General features: G+C 41.5%; 1 protein-coding gene across 2 annotated transcripts in view; it reads right to left on the reverse strand.

Annotated features, from left to right (window-relative positions):
* kalrna (kalirin RhoGEF kinase a) overlaps positions 1–18443 on the reverse strand; it is a 239733-nt gene that overhangs the window by 53170 nt on the left and 168120 nt on the right. For both annotated transcript variants that reach the window (XM_030724389.1, XM_030724388.1), the window contains exons 39-40: positions 18138–18216; positions 17297–17464 (exon numbers count right to left, since the gene is read on the reverse strand). In XM_030724389.1, the coding sequence (XP_030580249.1) occupies positions 17297–17464; positions 18138–18216 (247 nt within the window). The remainder of the gene's footprint in view (positions 1–17296; positions 17465–18137; positions 18217–18443) is intronic.

Below are 18443 nucleotides of genomic sequence, written 5' to 3' on the forward strand. Positions count from 1 at the left end.
GACCAAGATTTTTCCTGAAATCATGTCTCCACTTCATACTGTGTAGCATTTGGGTTGATGAGTGTGTACTGGAGGTGACTGTTTAACTTGTTATCCGGCAGCATAGCAGAGATAAATACACAGCAGCCAAGGTCACCCAGCGCTACTGAGGGGCCTGTGTTTCTCTTTTTCTCCCTCCAGACACAAACATATGATACAAATACGATTAATAACTGCAGCAGGATAATGAGCCCAAACACATCCCTAAGCTTCCATAAGAAGAAACCAAAAAGTGCTGTCAGTGACTTTAGTCCACACTCACCTGACCTTAACCTCACTGAACACAGCACATGTGAAGCCAAACATTTATGACTATGGTGCGAAGTCAGTCATGTGTTTTTAAGAGTCATAGGTCGCCACTTCACCTGTGTGTTTCAGCACAAACTGTGGTAGCCACTGAGTGCCCTTGACATCTGGTTAACCACAGAAGCTTATTATGAAACCTCCTGAGTGTGCGCACATACCCACACAAACACACACAGCTGACTAAGACAACGTCATGTTGTCATGCATGAAAAGCCTAGAACTTAATGCCATATCGAGCAGGGCTGTAGTTCTATTTGTTTAAGTATGCGAGCTCACCACTGACAAGCAAACACATGCATGCTTAAGTTGTAGATTGTTTAGGAGGATTTCCAAAGCGGGAAATTTCCATACATTAACTGAGTGCAGCATCAGACAGTAGACTGAGAAGCCTGCCTTTATGAATAGATAACAGCGTCTCTGCCAGTCTGACCACCTCAGAGTGGTTTAATAACTCATGAATTAGTAACTGTCTGCCAGAAGGTTATGTCATAGCTTGAGATATAAATAAATAATTTAAAAAAGGTTTCCATAGCATGTTTCTTAAAGCCTTGGTAACAAATGAACAGTTTCTGTGTAGTGAGACACCAAAAGGTGGACAGAAGAAATACAGTTTGTATAATATTGCAGTACTGAAAGTGTGAAAGTAGTAAAAGTGTAACCAATTCTGTCAAACAGAAAAGAAAAGGTGAGTTAACTTCAGCAGCTGAAGTACTTTAACATATGCAGTGTTCATCAGTACTTAGGTTAACCGTACCTGTTTGATGATAGACACAAAGAAGGACAGCGTGCCGAGTTTTCAGCTTTAATTATTGTATAACCAAGAAAAAAATTCATTGACTTCACTATGCCATTTGAAGGTAGCCTGTGGCTTTTGGCAACTTTTAAGGTGGAATGAATTGATGTCAGTAATCTATCATCACACAATAAAAGTTAATATGGCAGTTACAGCGATTCAGTCTGCTTCCACTGGATGTCTTTCATAAAATCCGCTTTAGTGATGAGCAGCTGGGTTAAGCTAGATGCAAATATTCCTATTTCTGTACTAAGTGATGAAGTGCTGTTCTGTTGTACTCTGGCTGTACTCTACCTATAGTATCATTTCTAAACTACATGATGGTTATTGTCAGTTTATGGGATGACAGAAACGATATTCTTAAGGTGACTTGTTGGCCCACAACCAACAAGATATGGACCAAACAATCAACCTTTTTTATTTTAAGGAAGTTCTTGAAGAAGAAAAGGAAAAAAGCCATTGAGGTCAGAACAAAAGCTAGCTAGATACTTTATTGATCCCACATGGGAAATTAATGTCTAGCCATATTTACCTTCCTTTGTTACCAGTGCAGGAAAAAACAAAAACAAACAAACAAAAAACACCAACAAGGCTGCTAAAGAGGCTACGAGAGGGGCTTGAAAGCTTTAAAGAAGAAACAGAGTGAACATGTTTTAAAATCACTGAACAGCTGAAAAATTGGTGTTTACAGGATTTACATAAGTGTATCAACACATTAGTATACAATAATTATAGGTCTATGTAATTTCTACTAATTTACCACTATATTCTGCCATGATTATTTGTTTGTTAATAAGAGTAAAATATTCTATTTTGCCATTCTTAAACCTTTATTGACCTTTTTTATGTTTCTTTTTAGAGGTCATTACATACTATTAATTACCAGTTATCTGTGCTTTATTGGGGGGCAAATACTAAAGCAAATGTAAGGACTTTGACATAATGTGTTACTGTCATCAACTGTCATTAAAATCATAATGCACTTTTGTTTACAAAAAGGACTATCTCAGCTTTTGCCTGGAATCCTGGTAAAAAGAGGAATGAAAGGTGCCAAACATTCAGATCTCGAAGGGGGAAAAAATCATGGTGGATGTCTATACTGATATTAGACCAGGCAATGTTTTAGGAACCAAAGGATGCCACATAATTTGAAGGAAATTAAAATGATCCACCTATACAGGGCTGAATTCAAAGATATCTCAAAAATCAAAGTGAAAAATGATGCAGCAGGCAAGTTCATTTTCATTGCAGCAACTGAAATTGGTACTCAGTAGTTTGTGTGGCCCCCAGGTGCTTGTATCCATGCCTGACAATTTCAGTGCTGCTAATGACAGGACTGTTGGTGTCGTGGGGAATCGCCTTCATACTCACATGAGGCTGGGCATTGCTGTGCACCAGGAGGAACCCATGACCCATTGCACAGGGTCTGACAGTGGGTAAAAGGATTTCATCTCAATCCCTAATGGGAGTGAGTGTGCCGTTGCCTAACCTGTAGAGTTCTGTGGGTGCCTCCATGGATATGCCTCCCCAGACCATCACTGACAGACCACTAAACCAGTCATGTTAAACAACGAATGTCACAGGCAGCATAACGTTCTCCACGGCTTCTCCAGACCCTTCCACATCTGTCTCGTGTGCTCAGGGTGAACCTGCTCTCATCTATGAAAAGCACAGTGTGTGGACCTGCCAATTGTAATATTCCATAGCAAATGCAAATCCACAGGACTGGACAGTGAGCCCAGTAGAGGATGTCAGCTTTAGGGTCACACTCATGAAGTCTGTTTCTGATTGACAGAGACATTCACACCAGTGACCTAGGGGCCTGTCCAGCTCTCCTGGAATCTCCTCCATGCTCTGAGACTGTGCTGGGAGACACAGCAAACTTTCTGCCAATGGCACAGATTGATGTGCCATCCTGGAGGAGTTGGACTACCTGTGCAGCCTCTGTAGGGTCCAGGTATGGCCTCATGCTACCAGCAGTGACACTGACCCTAGCCAAATGCAGAACAAGTGAAAAACAGTCAGAAAAGATGAGGAGGGAAAAAATTTGAGTGTCCTGTAAAACCATTCCTGTTTTGGGGGCTTGTCTCATTGTTGTTCCTCTAGTGTACCTGTTGTTAATTTCATGAACATCAAAGCAGCTGAAACTGATTAACAACCCCCTCTGATACTTACCACATCAATATCCCTGAAGTTTAATTAATTTGATGCTATACTCTAATTAAAATGTGTACCTATACATTTTTGAGCAGTGTATAATCTGCCTAATATGCAATTATACTCCATTATTCCTGCTATAAAACTTCATTTTTAAGAAGAAAATGTAATTATCCAGTGATTATGAATGACTGAGATCCTAAAGTGGAAATGTAAAAGCAGTGATAATACTGCAAGGATAGTAATGGTGAGCAGTGTGGGGACTACACAGAACTGTGGTGTCAGGCACAGGGACAAAGTCAGGTGAGACCCGACAAGGAAGCTATTGTTCTACAGACAGACAGACTGCTGTTAAAATTCCCATCACTCACTATATTTAATCACACTCTCTCACACATTAACACACACTAACACACATTAACACATATTAACACACACCCACACTGAGACATGAGGTCCTCTCTGTACACACTAACCTAGCAGTATTAAAGCAGCAGAACAAGGTTTTTGTTTCACTCTGTTTCAAACAGATAACCACTGCGCGCGCGCGCGCACACACACACACACACTTTGTCGATGAATGGCTCTATTGACAAAACAGTACCGAAACTCAGACTCACTAAGCTACACACACACACACACGTACACATGTACGTATACACACACACACAGATCATGTCTCTTTTTTTTTTTTATCTAAAACTTTCTTCAGTTCACTTCATTTTTCCAAATATACAGGAGAAAATTTATAGTGCACTCACTATTATTAAGATTTATTTCCTTTTTTCATCCACCCAATCAAACTATCAACCTTCTGATCGACCCATTCTGTTCTTATTCTGAATGTCCAGTCAATGCTAAGCAGCTAGCACTGCCACAAATGTAATCAAACTCAGCTTATTTGAACAACTCCTCCGAGGATCATTCTCTTCAGTTGACAGGAAATGATGAACAATCTCCTTTTTAATAATCTAATTAGACCTTAGAGTAGTTCACACAGTAATCGAAATGTTGGTGGCTGGATCTCCCAATGTGCACACAGTACCTGCAGGCTGAAGTGTAAAGGCCTTTCACATGTGCTGTGCTGCTCTCTGAAACCCATTCTTTTCTATTGCATGCACCGCACAATAATTGCTTCCTGCTAGGTCTATTCACATATGTAGGAAGCAGCATGTACTGCGCTGACTGCTACAGTAGGCTGAGCGAACCACTGCATTCTGCCTGTATTATATTATTTTTTGTTGCTTATGGTCTTCATATGTACTATGTGTTACCAGGTTTCTGAGACAGTTCACAGAAGTCGCTACCAGTAAAAGTATCTCTTTTCAACTTCAAGGAGGTAGATAAATAGTTTTATATTGCTTTTGCACAGTATTTGAAACTATCACTGCACTTGTAATTTCCGGTGCTTGCCTACTCTACTCCTGTCATCAATGACAGGAAGAGACAGTAATCTGGAAAGATTGCATTCCTCTCATACCTCTCCCTTTCTCTCCCTCTTTTTTTACACACAATCACCACTCTAAGTACTTAAACTAAATGGCCAACTTCTTATTGTGGCATCATATGACTAATGACAGTGGATACATATGATTTTCAAACAATTACAGAAAGTATCTAGCTTAGGTGAAAATGGTGTGGAGGGAATTTTGAGCTGCCAAACACATTTACCAATTAGTGTTCTTTCAGACGTTGGATGCATTTGAAGAACTTCCAGCTCCTTTTTCATTACTTCTCTGGACTTTTTTTTTTCATTGCACAGCATAAATGCAAACATCAGATTTCAGCAGAGATCTACATGCACAGTCCCCATGGTCCTTGATCAAAGGAAGCTATACAGATAAAAGGAGCTTTAATCGAGTGCTCAAGCAGCAGCATTACAGGATCATACATCACAATTAGATTACATAAGAATCATAGAGAAACAGACTCTGTTCTCTGTATTTGTCCTCTCACCTGAACTATTTGCAGGGTTGCTTTCTGATTCACAGTCAGCAGTATCAGCAGTAGCAGCAGTCATATCAGGAGTAGCAGTGGAGCTCCACCCTTTCCCTTTAACACAATCATTTCTAGTCCTCTCAATGAGAATGTCACAAACATCAACATTCATCAGCTAAAAGGCAAAAACTGCTCACTTTTAATGAACACCTCCAAATTTTCAGTTTCAGTAGATGTTTTTCCACAGCGCCACATTCTTCCCAACTCCACAACATGACTCTACACTGTAGAAAGTATGCTTGTGGCCAAAATATAGTCACAACATATCCAAAAGATCAGCTTTTTACCAAACTTGGACTAGCTTCTGAATTCACACACTGAATCATTTTCTAAAGGTTTTTTTTGTCTCTGAAATAAATACATACTGTTTTGTATTGCAACGCTCTGTGTTGTAGCTATTATCACTTTATTTAACTTTACATGTGCTGTTTGGATGTGACACTGTCAGTCAAACCAAAGGAAACACGCTCTCACTTCAACAGTGAGAGCGTTCAGCAGGAATCTGTTCCCAACAGTTTGAAGATTTAGAAACATTTCAAAAGACTGAAAAATATTTTTCTAGGACGGCTGTCCAAGAGAAGTCAGTAACCATGTTAACTCCTTTGTACAGTTTAGAAAGTTGTATACTTACATTAAAGTACTTTTCAGGTGACAGACAAAGGAGCCTACCTGCAGTCATTGTTCATTACTTTCCAGGATAACATTAGAGACCTCAGCATCAGGTCATGGCTACACTGAAGGTTACTAGTGGGGTAGAGTGTGGGGTAAAACTGGTGAGATATCCAAAGCATGAACAGACAGATCAAACATGAACACACTTTCAGAAGATCAACACATCAAGCTTTGTCCAGTGAAAGATAGAAAAGACAGAGACATCTATTAATGGTCTAAGAGGCTTATTAGCAGGGGAAATAAGGCCAAACTCTTGGGGTGGACTGAGACAAAAATGTCATATTTACGGAAGGACCCCAGTAGTGGTGTCTATCACTGAAAACACGACTATATATAAAATGATATAGCCACTATGACATCATCCATTGTTTTCTGTACTCTTCATTTTGTTCGAACGTGGCCACAGATGTTTGTTTTTTGGAGCCAGAAGTGAACAAAAAGCACATAACTTAGCTTGAGCTGCATGCAGAGACTGAACAGGTGGACAGCTAATGAAAATCCTGTATCAGGAGGTGTCTAAGGGGACTGGAGCACAGTGTCATGTCCCTGCAGCGATTCAACACCAAACAGTCACATATTTTACTCATGTTCATTTTTTTTAATGACAGGGTTTTCTGAGTTTGTCAGTGAAGTCAGCTCTCAGTGCTGAGCAGAGAGGTGGAGCAGAAGCTCTTTATTCCACTGAGGAAAAGCCTTTCTGTGATGGTTCACCAGAAAATGATCCTCTTCACTGGAGCTCAATTTCCATTTTATTTGTGATACTGAGAGTGTTTCTAAGTGTTTCCTGTAATATGTGGAACCAAGATAAGATTACAACACATACTATTACTTTACCACATTTCAAAGAATTCAAAGAATGTACAGTATGTACTGTCACTACTCAGCCATCAGCTCCATCTGCACCAGGTATGTACTATGTGCTAAAATTAGATACTTTTCTTTCAGAACAATCAGTTGGCCCCTTCAAAACAGATGTAATGAGATCTCAGCTTTAGGTTGGATGAGACTGAAAACACTGAATCACAGCTGATGAAGCAGGATAATGCTGCCTCTGTCCATTATCTCTGTTCAGAGTTGTGTGTGTGTGTGTGTGTGTGTGTGTGTGTGTGTGTGTGTGTGTGTGTGTGTGTGCGCGCGCGCGCGTTTGTTTCTCTTGGGATCAGAGCAGTTTCCTGCTCATTTTCAGGTTTAATGGCCAATGGATGGGACGAAGGATCACTTTAAGCCCCCAGAAGTCAATTATTCAGTCTTTGCGCGAGTGAATGAGGAAGTGTGTGTGTGTGTGTGTGTGTGTGTGTGTAAAAACATGGCATATCAAGAACAAGCTTCCCATTTCCGTATATGAGAGGAGACAGTGCTCAGATTCCCTCTACTGCTCACAGCTGTCACTGGCTGAGACATGGGGGAACACCCTCTGTGTGGTCGCTGATCCACTGAGGTGCCACAAACTGTGGGTGAATTAGAACCACTGGTCAAACTAACCATGCTTTGGGACCACGGGAGGAACCCTATGCAGACAACAGGAGAGCATCCACACCGTGCTCATTCAGCTCATGGATGGATTAAACATTATTTTCAGGTTTTGTCCTGTCAGAGCCTACTATACTTACTTTCATCTCCAAACAATCATAGGCTGCCACCTTTCACACAGGCATAGTGTAGGTCCATAGTGACCCACTTTGCCTTGCTGTGGGGAGACAAACATTGTCTCTGGGATATTTTGTGCCCATATCATGTTGTCTTAAAGCCACTATTATTGTACATGGCAAGTAAAAACAAGCTATTGTAAACCTGTCAAAACAATTAACTGAAACTAGTTTGACCAGTTCAGCTACATGCCAATCAGTGCACTCTAGTCTACATAACTTCTAACAAGGAGATCAGGGGCTTGCTGGCGAAACTCCACAATATGTACACACATATGGGCACACATACTGGTTGACCTTTGGCCAGTCATGGCTGCATACTAACCTGCACACTAACCTGCACACACTGTTAAAGGGACAGTGGATGAAGAATCGTAGCTGCCAGAGTGCTGATCAGAAAAAGCTGTTAAACCTTCTAATACCATAGCATACATTATTTCAAGCTAGTGGTAAGAAAGCAGCCAAGATACACAGGTGTACTTTACTCATGTTTATTTCACTCTGCTTTGTTTGTTGGTGGAAATTTCAGAAAGCCTGTGACACAAATCTCATCATCTTAATCCAAATAATCAACTTTGGCAATACCTATTAATACTGCTATACTGATACCTATTAATTACAAATATACAAATAGTGGTATAAAAAATAGAATTTTAAGGTATATATTTTTAAAGCACTTTTTCTAAAAATGTGGAGGACTGATATTATACAGCACTTTTCTAGTTTTGCTGACCACTTTACACTTTACAGTGCTTTACAAGCAACATTCATTTTTTACATCATACCCACACTTATGGCCAATTGACAGTCATTAGATAATCTAACATATACATTATGTACTGTGGACGGAAACTGGACAACCCAGAAAAAACCACAGGAAGAACATGCACAAACGCTGAACCTTCTAGTAGCCACTGCTCATTTAAAAAAAGCCAAAGTATAACAACCAACGCTGAGAAAGGTGAGCTTTAAACTATTATTATTAAACAACTTATGCAGAGGAAATGAAAACTCAGAATTCAACAAAGTTTTGCATGACTCCTACTTCAATCCCCCACTTGATTAATAAGGAAAAGACTCAGAAGCAATGCCATTACAGGAATATCAGTTATACACACACACACACACACACACACACACACACACACACACACACACACACACACACACACACACACACACACACACAGTGCAGCAGCACAATGATTGCTCACTCCAACATCTGACTCTCCAGACAGACAAAAAAAGAAACTGCCCTTTTACACATTCTGTCTGTTTGCCACACAACTTCCCTTTCACTGATGTTTTCACTGATGCCACAAGACATTTTAAAAAGAGAGAAAAAGAATCAAGAACACTCTTCTTTCTGTCCATATCTTGGTTTCTCTAAAATTGATGTATTCAGTTACTCTGTCTGATCCACAGTTCCAGAAAACTCACATACACACACATAAAATATGAAACACATGCTAGTGCGCAGTACAGATTCACATGGAAACACACAAATATAATGTTGTGTGTCTCTCTTGTCGCACCTGTGCCGTTGTAGCAGCAGCAGCAGCAGCGGGTTAGGACCCATCCACAGCAACGACAGCTTCGCTTCATTCTTGCTCACACACACACATCCTACACTCACACATACACACTTCTCACTCCCTCACACACTCAGACACACCTCCCTCCAGCACGTCTGACTCAGTCGCTAACCAGCTTGTCAACTTCTTGATGGGACTGACAAAGACTGAGAGTTTCAAGAGTTTCAAGTCCACACTGCTGAGATTCAGCAGAGAGCGAGCGTCAGCAAATGAGGGAGGAGGAGAAGGGGAGGAGCATACACTCTCGCTCTCCCTCTCTCTCTTTTCTCTCTCAGACAAAGTTGCCCCCCCCCCCCCCCCCCACACACACACACACACACACTTCAGCTCAAAGGAATACAAGTCACTGTTAATTATTGGAGAGGGCCACCTTCCCACTGTGGAGGGCAGGGCCTCAGGTTCCAACTCTGTGTGTGGCTTTATGTGTGACAGAAAGGCGTGACACAGGGAAAGTGTGTTTTAAGCCAGCTTCAGAAGATTAATTTGTAACATAATAAATAAAATAAAAATAAATATTAAAAAAAAAACTACTTGATATATGAACATTCAGATGTGGTTAAATCATTACTGACAGAGCTGCCACAGAGAGCAGCACCAAGTTAACTGTTCTTACAGAATGTCTCCTCGCACCTAAATAACAGCAATGGTTGAATTCCATAGATTTCTGAAATGTTTTCACAATTTCAGCCCCGGTGTAACAATGTGTCCACTGATGAGATCAACAATTATAAGTCGAGGGTGTGCTGACAGAGTTGGTTACCTTTCTAGAACCAGGCCAGCAGCCATCACAGGTCTGTCTGTAGGCATTTAGGCTGTTATTGTGAAGTATTATTTAAATGAACTCATTTCAATAGAATCACCAGTCACTTGTAATAAAAACTGTTTAAAACATGAGCCGATGGAGCGCCTGGGTGGCTTAGTGGTGAAGCCGGCGACCACATACATATGCCACGTTGCGGCACGGGCGACACGGGTTCGAGTCCCGGCCTGTCGCCAATTTTCCCGCGTGTCTTCCCCTGTATCTTTCCCCCATTTCCTGTCTCTCTCCACTGCCCATAAAAGCCGCTGTGGCCAAAAAAAAAACAAAAAAAAAAACATGAGCTGCACCAAAATACCCCCTGAAAGTTTTACCAGCACCACCAAGACAAAGTTACTGAGAGCATTAAATAGCAAACGAGCAACAAACTGAACAGTACTTCATCTGACATGACAGCTGAAAAATACACTGCTCAAAAAAATAAAGGGAACACTCAAATAACACATCCTAGATCTGAATGCATGAAATATTCTCATTGAATACTTTGTTCTGTACAAAGTTGAATGTGCTGACAACAAAATCACACAAAAATCATCAATGGAAATCAGATTTATTAACCAATGGAGGCCTGGATTTGGAGTCACACACAAAATTAAAGTGGAAAAACACACTACAGGCTGATCCAACTTTGATGTAATGTCCTTAAAACAAGTCAAAATGAGGCTCAGTATTGTGTGTGGCCTCCATGTGCCTGTATGACCTCCCTACAACGCCTGGGCATGCTCCTGATGAGGTGGCGGATGGTCTCCTGAGGTATCTCCTCCCAGACCTGGACTAAAGCATCCCCCAACTCCTGGACAGTCTGTGGTGCAACGTGACGTTGGTGGATGGAGCGAGACATGATGTCCCAGATGTGCTCAATCGGATTCAGGTCTGGGAAACGGGCGGGCCGGTCCATAGCTTCAATGCCTTCATCTTGCAGGAACTGCTGACACACTCCAGCCACATGAGGTCTAGCATTGTCCTGCATTAGGGGGAACCCAGGGCCAACCGCACCAGCATATGGTCTCACAAGGGGTCTGAGGATCTCATCTCGGTACCTAATGGCAGTCATGCTACCTCTGGCGAGCACATGGAGGGCTGTGCGGTCCCACACCATGACCCACTGCCAAACCGGTCATGCTGAAGGATGTTGCACGCAGCAGATCGCTCTCCACGGCGTCTCCAGACTCTGTCACGTCTGTCACATGTGCTCAGTGTGAACCTGCTTTCATCTCTGAAGAGCACAGGGCGCCAGTGGCGAATTTGCCAATCCTGGTGTTCTCTGGCCAAGCGTCCTGCATGGTGTTGGGCTGTGAGCACAACCCCCATCTGTGGACGTCGGGCCCTCATGGAGTCGGTTTCAAACCATTTGTGCAGACACATGCACATTTGTGGCCTGCTGGAGGTCATTTTGCAGGGCTCTGGCAGTGCTCCTCCTGTTCCTCCTTGCACAAAGGCGGAGGTAGTGGTCCTGCTGATGGGTTGTTGCCCTCCTACGGCCTCCTCCATGTCTCCTGGTGTACTGGCCTGACTCCTGGTAGCGCCTCCAGCCTCTGGACACTACGCTGACAGACACAGCAAACCTTCTTTCCACAGCTCGCATTGATGTGCCATCCTGGATGAGCTGCACTACCTGAGCCACTTGTGTGGGTTGTAGAGTCCGTCTCATGCTACCACGAGTGTGAAAGCACCACCAACATTCAAAAGTGACCAAAACATCAGCCAGAAAGCATAGGTACTGAGAAGTGGTCTGTGGTCCCCACCTGCAGAACCGCTCCTTTATTCAGTGTGTCTTGCTAATTGCCAATAATTTCCACCTGTTGTCTATTCCATTTGCACAACAGCATGTGAAATTGATTGTCAATCAGTGTTGCTTCCTAAGTGGACAGTTTGATTTCACAGAAGTTTGATTTACTCGGAGTTATATTCTGTTGTTTAAGTGTTCCCTTTATTTTTTTGAGCAGTGTATGTATGGAGGCTTCCATCATTATAACTATGGAAACATAAACTAGACTGCACACTGAACTACAACATGACATCTAATCCATTCCAGTGAAAGTGCTCAGAGGCATTAAAGAACGGATTTCCTTCATGATAGTCGACATTCCGACTGCTTTGGAAATTCTGGCCCCATACAGCATGCTCTCTGCCAGGACAGCTGTCTCTCCATTGGCTCCCCACACAGGTGAGTTGGCTTAAATGCAAGGCATTCCAAATAATAATTAAAAATTAATTTCACATGTCTGTGTTTACAGAGACACTGTTGTCCAGTTCTTTGGACCAACCTGCATTACATGTGGACATAGATGTTAAACATCAAAATTCCTTATTTTATATACCTGCATGAAACAAAATGCTGATAAACCTGCCTGACCAGTGCCAAACACAAACCAGGAACAACAGACAAGTACTTTTTGGACAAATGAGAATAATGCAGCAACATAAAGGCATATAGTCTTACACTCACTAGCTGTGGAGACCATTCAGAGCTTAAAAGTGAAAACTGAACTTGTGGTACTCTTTGCCATTTATTTAAAAAAAACAAAAAAAAAAACAAATCTGTCACTCATGCCTTGTCCATTCAAGCACTGGTCTCCAGCTGATAAACTTTCTAGGTTTCCATCTGTACTAGGTCTGAAGGTAATCCTTAAACAGCCACCATCCATCAGTTTAGCCATATACGCCAGAGGCTACTCTCTACTACCTTTGAAGGAGGGTCAGTATAGCCTGAACTCCAGAGACCTAGTTTGTCCAAATTCAATTGTTAAGGCTCATTTCACTGAGAACACTTGTGTATAGCCTGAATGAAAAGACAGGCAGACTGACTCGTGGGAATCATGTTGAATTTCATTGTGTGTGCGGTTTCTTGCACCTTTTTTATGAAACGTGGACATTTTGTGTAAAGCCAGTCAGATGACTGATTCCAGAACAGTTTCCATGGTATCGAATGCTTTGCTTCAACAAACATCCAGTACAGGTGGATTTTAGCCCACCTATCTACCTTAACCCCTTTCTCTAATCTCAGATCCATAAGGGCCCACTCATATTTTTAATCTTAAGGAAAAGCTCATCTCTAGTTTATTTTTGTATGTCATGCTAGATATGAATTGTAGCAGACCTTCCTAATAACTGACTTTTAATTAGCTGGACCACCACTCACCATCTGAATGAAAAAAGGATTCTAAATACCTTCCTGCCAAGTATGTACCTTGATGCAGCAGCAGGTAAGACAAAGCACTTAGCCTAGATAAAGTGCTTCCAGCAGCACCCTTTCCCTGCAGTGTCCCATTTTATTCACCCCATATGTGTACTGATGCTACGCAGCAAGAAGCAAAGAGAATGAAACGTCACCACTGCGGTGCTCCAGTCCATCACAGTGCCACTTAAGTATTTCCAAAATGCACTGTTATATCAAAGGTTTTCAGAAAGTGGAGAGAATCAAGACAACATACATTTATGTTATTGATACTGTAGAGATTCTTGAGGGCAAAATTATTTTCCAGGAGAACTCAGTGGTGCTGAGGACAATTTCAAGGAGTTTTCCAGGACTGGAGAAGTGCCCTAAAAATCCCACTTTTTCATTAATGTGATGATTACAGAATTCAAAGAGCTGTAGCTCTTAGTTCCTTCTGTTTTAAAGACTTTGGACTTTTAAATCAGCTAACATAAAAACCTCACTGCCATCACAGTCTTTCAAAGGACAGGGAGACCTACTTTACAGAGCAGTCACAAGACTAAAGACACACACACACACACACACACACACACACACACACACACACACACACACACACACACACGGGGAACTTAGAGACAGCTTAGCAATTATTGTCCTCTCCACTTACATGTAATTACCAGTGATTCTGTAATTAGCAGTTTTTACTAATTCATTAACAGATGGAGGACAGTTAATCACAAACCCATCAGCCTATGGTCACTATTAATTCTGCTGTTATTACCACCAGTTACTGTTTTAAATTACAAATGACTGTTATATAGTCACATGATAGAGGAGAAGTCTGCACTGGATTCATAGGGAGGCTGATGGTGAATGGTTAGATTTTTTTGTGGCAGTAGGAAAGTTGAAGTTCTCTCTACGATATTTTCTCTGCATATAATGCTACTCAGCAGCTTCCACAACAAACAGTAACAGAGCACAGTGCTAGGATGGACAACTCATACTCTGGTGGTTAAATGTGAGCTATTGTGCATACACCTGCTTGTTTTTACTCCTAAATAAGGTTGGTGACTGAGGAGTGTAAGGTACTTTAGTTTGGTAGCATGAGAGCTGGCTTACTTTGTGTCACTTTTCTAGATCAGAATGAAAACAGATTTTTTATTTATTTTTTTAACTGGTTCACAGCTATAACAGAACCAAGTCGAACCGGACTGGAAAAGTCACCCACACTGTTCTGTAAGGGATCTCCTCAGTGTGTGTGTTTATTTCCATGTGTAGCGGCTGCTGTTGGCCAATTTGCATCGCTCCACAGAAACACAAAGCACCCTTGTCATTTCTCTCGAAAGCAGGAAACATTGTGGCTGCGGCACGCAAATCAGCTGATCACACTGTGTCTTTATGAGCATAAGCGAGACTACAGGGAACCTCCTCTATGATGTCTGGAAACAGGCTGTCAGGAAGGATGGTTATAAAAGAAAAACTGCTGTATGCTGCATGTGAGTGTGTCTGTGTATGGAGGTTGGTGTGTTTGACTCATGAATGTGTGCTTAGTGCATTATTTCTCCTCATGTTAATAATCTCCGAAGCCCCGGAGGGACTTGAGAGAAAGAAAAAAAAAAGTACATTTCTGAGATCCAGCAAAACTTTTTTATTTAAGACAATGTGCTTTCATATCAATCTTGTAGCATCCATCAGTATCAAGACTGACTTGGAAGCACATGCCCTTAAATAAAAAGTTTTTGCAGGATCTCACAAAGGTACACCTTTTTGTCTCCTCCTTTTTTCCTTCTCCCATGTCCCTTACGGGGATCTGTAGCATTCTGCAGCAGGTCAGATAGAAAATGGGACAGCGCGCGGGGGCGGGGCGGGGTGGGGGGGGATGGAGGGGTGTCAATCAGCTCAGCAGCACCCTCTGTAGGACAGATACCAGATTGCTGTGTGTGTTCTATGTATTAACCCATGTTATAACATTCACTGTTATCATGTTTTTAAGGTGCACTAGAGAGATTGTTCACAAAAGGACCACAGTGCCAAGTACCAAAACGGGAACATACATGGTTATAAATACCCGATAGCCATTTGAAAATTCAAGCTAGCACCTATTTTCAAGATGGATTTTCAGGAGCTTCTTTGTACCACATGTAAAATTATTCTTCAAAAAAATTGACTAATGGCACAGGCCTGCAGTAGTAGCAGGAATGTTTTATTTCCCACACATCTCCAGGATGGACTAATGGCACTCCTCACTGCTTACTGAACTCGCACCTATGGCTCCAATAAGCTGCTTAAACCCCCTGGCTGTTTAAATGGTGGTTGGGGTCAGGAAGTAGCGCAGGTTAAAGGATATATAGTAAGGCAGTTGTGCCTGAACTGAAAGGATGTGTCAGCAGAGAAAAGCTGACAGGGTAACATTTCACTTGACTCACAAAATTTTCTTTTATCAGTTCAAGTCCCTTTAGTATGTGTAAAATTGTAATATTATTTAAAAAATTAAAAAAGGTCAAATTGATAGTCAAAAGCATGAAGCAGGGAATCTAGGTGGCCCCCAGCCAGAAATCTTCTGCACCAGACACTTAATTTCCTGCATTCTGGTGAATTTTAAAACACCAGTCTGTGACTTTATGGTTTACTGAGGTGGCTTCTCTAAATATTAACTCTGCTTCTTTCATGTTTTTAATACAAGCTGGGAATGGGATGGGCATTCTTTTTTATTTTTGTGTTCATTTCTCTCCTTTGGCCGTCCATTTTGTTTGTCTAACAATAGAAAATCAGGCAGACTTTACAGAGACAGAGAGAAGGTGAGAGTTCTGTTAGCTATTGCTGCTCAAGTTAAGCAGTTAAGCCACTGGGAAATGTCCCGGTCCCAACAGGCAGTCTGCCACTGGGTATTACAGCACGGGAAGATGGATATCGCAGATGTTTGTATTCAGTTTTAGAACTGTTACACACCCTCGCACTCTACACAATAAATGCACACTCAAAATTCAGAGCTGGCAGTGACAGTGAAATGGAGTGCACCGGTATTACATTTTGGAATATGGACAGTGTGGTTAAATGATACTCAGAACAGTATTGTATATGGACACCCTCCCCTAACAAGATGTTAGAAACAACAAAGCCACAGCAATGACATTTTCCAGTGATTCTTCCAAGAAAACAGCCAGACTGTCCAAAGGAAAACATCTTTTCCACATGCTCAGGTTCAGAATGTGTGATTCCCTCAATTAAAGCCATCTGTTAGACCCATCTAAACACCATTATGTCTTGCCCTCAATAAATAATGCAGATGCACATTGTCATAGAGCTGTGTACATTATGGGTGTGTGGCAGCCAGACTAATGTCCTCATCTCATCAGCAGAGGTCAGTACACACCAGCTCTTTGCTCCTGTCAGCCTGGTTAAATACAGACAGGTGAAGATGACAACTTATGTGGGTGGAAAAATGTCACATATTTTTGGGATTTTACAAACACTTTAGTCTTTGCACAAAGTGTTAGCAGAACTCACAGCTAGGCTTGGTGTGGTTTACTATCACTACAAAGTGACTGAAGTCTGAACTGGAAAGCTATTCTGTGAATGAGCAGCTATGCATGACTGCTGGGTAACACTGGCCATTCCCATTTACAAAGAAAACCAATGGTGTAGCTCATAGTTCATTTTATTCACAAGTGCATGCTGAGTGATCTCATTTCAGGAGAAACAACATCACGAGTCTGTTTTTCCTGAGGAGCGAACCAGAGGCAATGAAAGAAAAACAGCAGTTAATACACTAATGACATTCATTTACAAAGTACCATGAAAACCATGGTGACCTTAACCCAGAAAAGGAGGACAATAATGGATAGCCATATTAATCAGTTATGTATGATGCTACAATCATTATTTTTAATGAGGTAAAAACAGCTTTTTTTTTTTATGCACTTGCCAATTAAGAGATTTAAGGCTACTTAGAAAGTAAATATACTAAATATCCAGACAGACAGACAGACAGACAGACAGACAGACAGACAGACAGATGTTTTACTTGTTGTCTTTCGGAATTTCATGCTAATTAGTGCATGAAACAAAAGACAAATCTTGAAGTTATAATAGCAAACCAAACTCTCTTCCTACCTTTCCCCGAGCTGAAGAAACAGTCCATCTCCACACTGGAGCGTGAGTGAGACACACAGAGCACAGAGCTAGGAACCAGTCCCTCCTGTGGTGGGCTGCGGTCGGTGCTTCGGACAAGACACCATCCAGGCCGCTCACTGGGCCGCTCCAACAGCTCCACCGTCTGACCTGGAAAGCAGAGAAGATGGATGGCTATCTTATGGTACATATAGAAACTACAACCCATCTTGAGTATGGGTTGTAGTTTCTAATACTTAAAAATAAGCTAAATTCCTTCCAGCGCAACTTAAATAAAACATATTATCCTCTTAACATTAGCAGGCTCAGGTTTGACCTTTAGACTAAACATAAAACATAGATCTTGCTTCCAGCTCTGAAAATTGAAGTCAATGTAGAAATGCTACAAAACTACATTCTTTCTGTGGCCAGCAGTGGGCAAGTGTGGTCTGCTACCTTGATTAATGCCAACTGTAAACACTTTCCTGATGGCTTTATGGCCTCTCTCTCTCTAGATGGCAGTCTTATTGAATACAGGATGAAGTTCAGTTTTTAAATTATGGTCTCCCCAGAATAAACAACAAGGACAGAGCAGGGTGTTCTGTACAGCTTTATGTCCCAGTGAACACTGAAATTCTCTTCACCATCATTTAGTTACAGGTGTTAAAATAATTGCCCAGAAGTGTTACCGCAGTGGGTAACAAGGACTTTGAAAAGGTTTCACAAAATGACTTAATTAAGCAATGAGTAATGTGGCTACATCCATCTTTTATATTACAGTTTATCCTTTACCACTCATGACCCGATTGTGATAGATTAACCAGAACACAGATGCTGCTCTCACCTGTGCTGACAGACATCTCTGTACTGCATCCTGCTGTGAAGTCCTGGAGGACAACAGTCAGCTCACATCCACCAGAGAGCTGTAATCAGAGAGGACTTGTCAGATCATTAGCAGTTTAACAATAAAACTTTTCTTTAAACAAATTGTGCTGTGTGTGCAAAATAAACATGCTATTCCACATTTCACAGTTTTCACTTTAAGTAATCTTATCCACATTTAAGCTTCTAAGAATCCACGGATCATGGCAAACATAATCCAGCCCTGAGCCAGGACCAGCTTCAGTCACTGTTTACACTATAAACAGTG

The sequence above is a fragment of the Archocentrus centrarchus genome, unplaced genomic scaffold, assembly GCF_007364275.1.
Source record: "Archocentrus centrarchus isolate MPI-CPG fArcCen1 unplaced genomic scaffold, fArcCen1 scaffold_36_ctg1, whole genome shotgun sequence".
Taxonomy (NCBI): domain Eukaryota; kingdom Metazoa; phylum Chordata; class Actinopteri; order Cichliformes; family Cichlidae; genus Archocentrus; species Archocentrus centrarchus.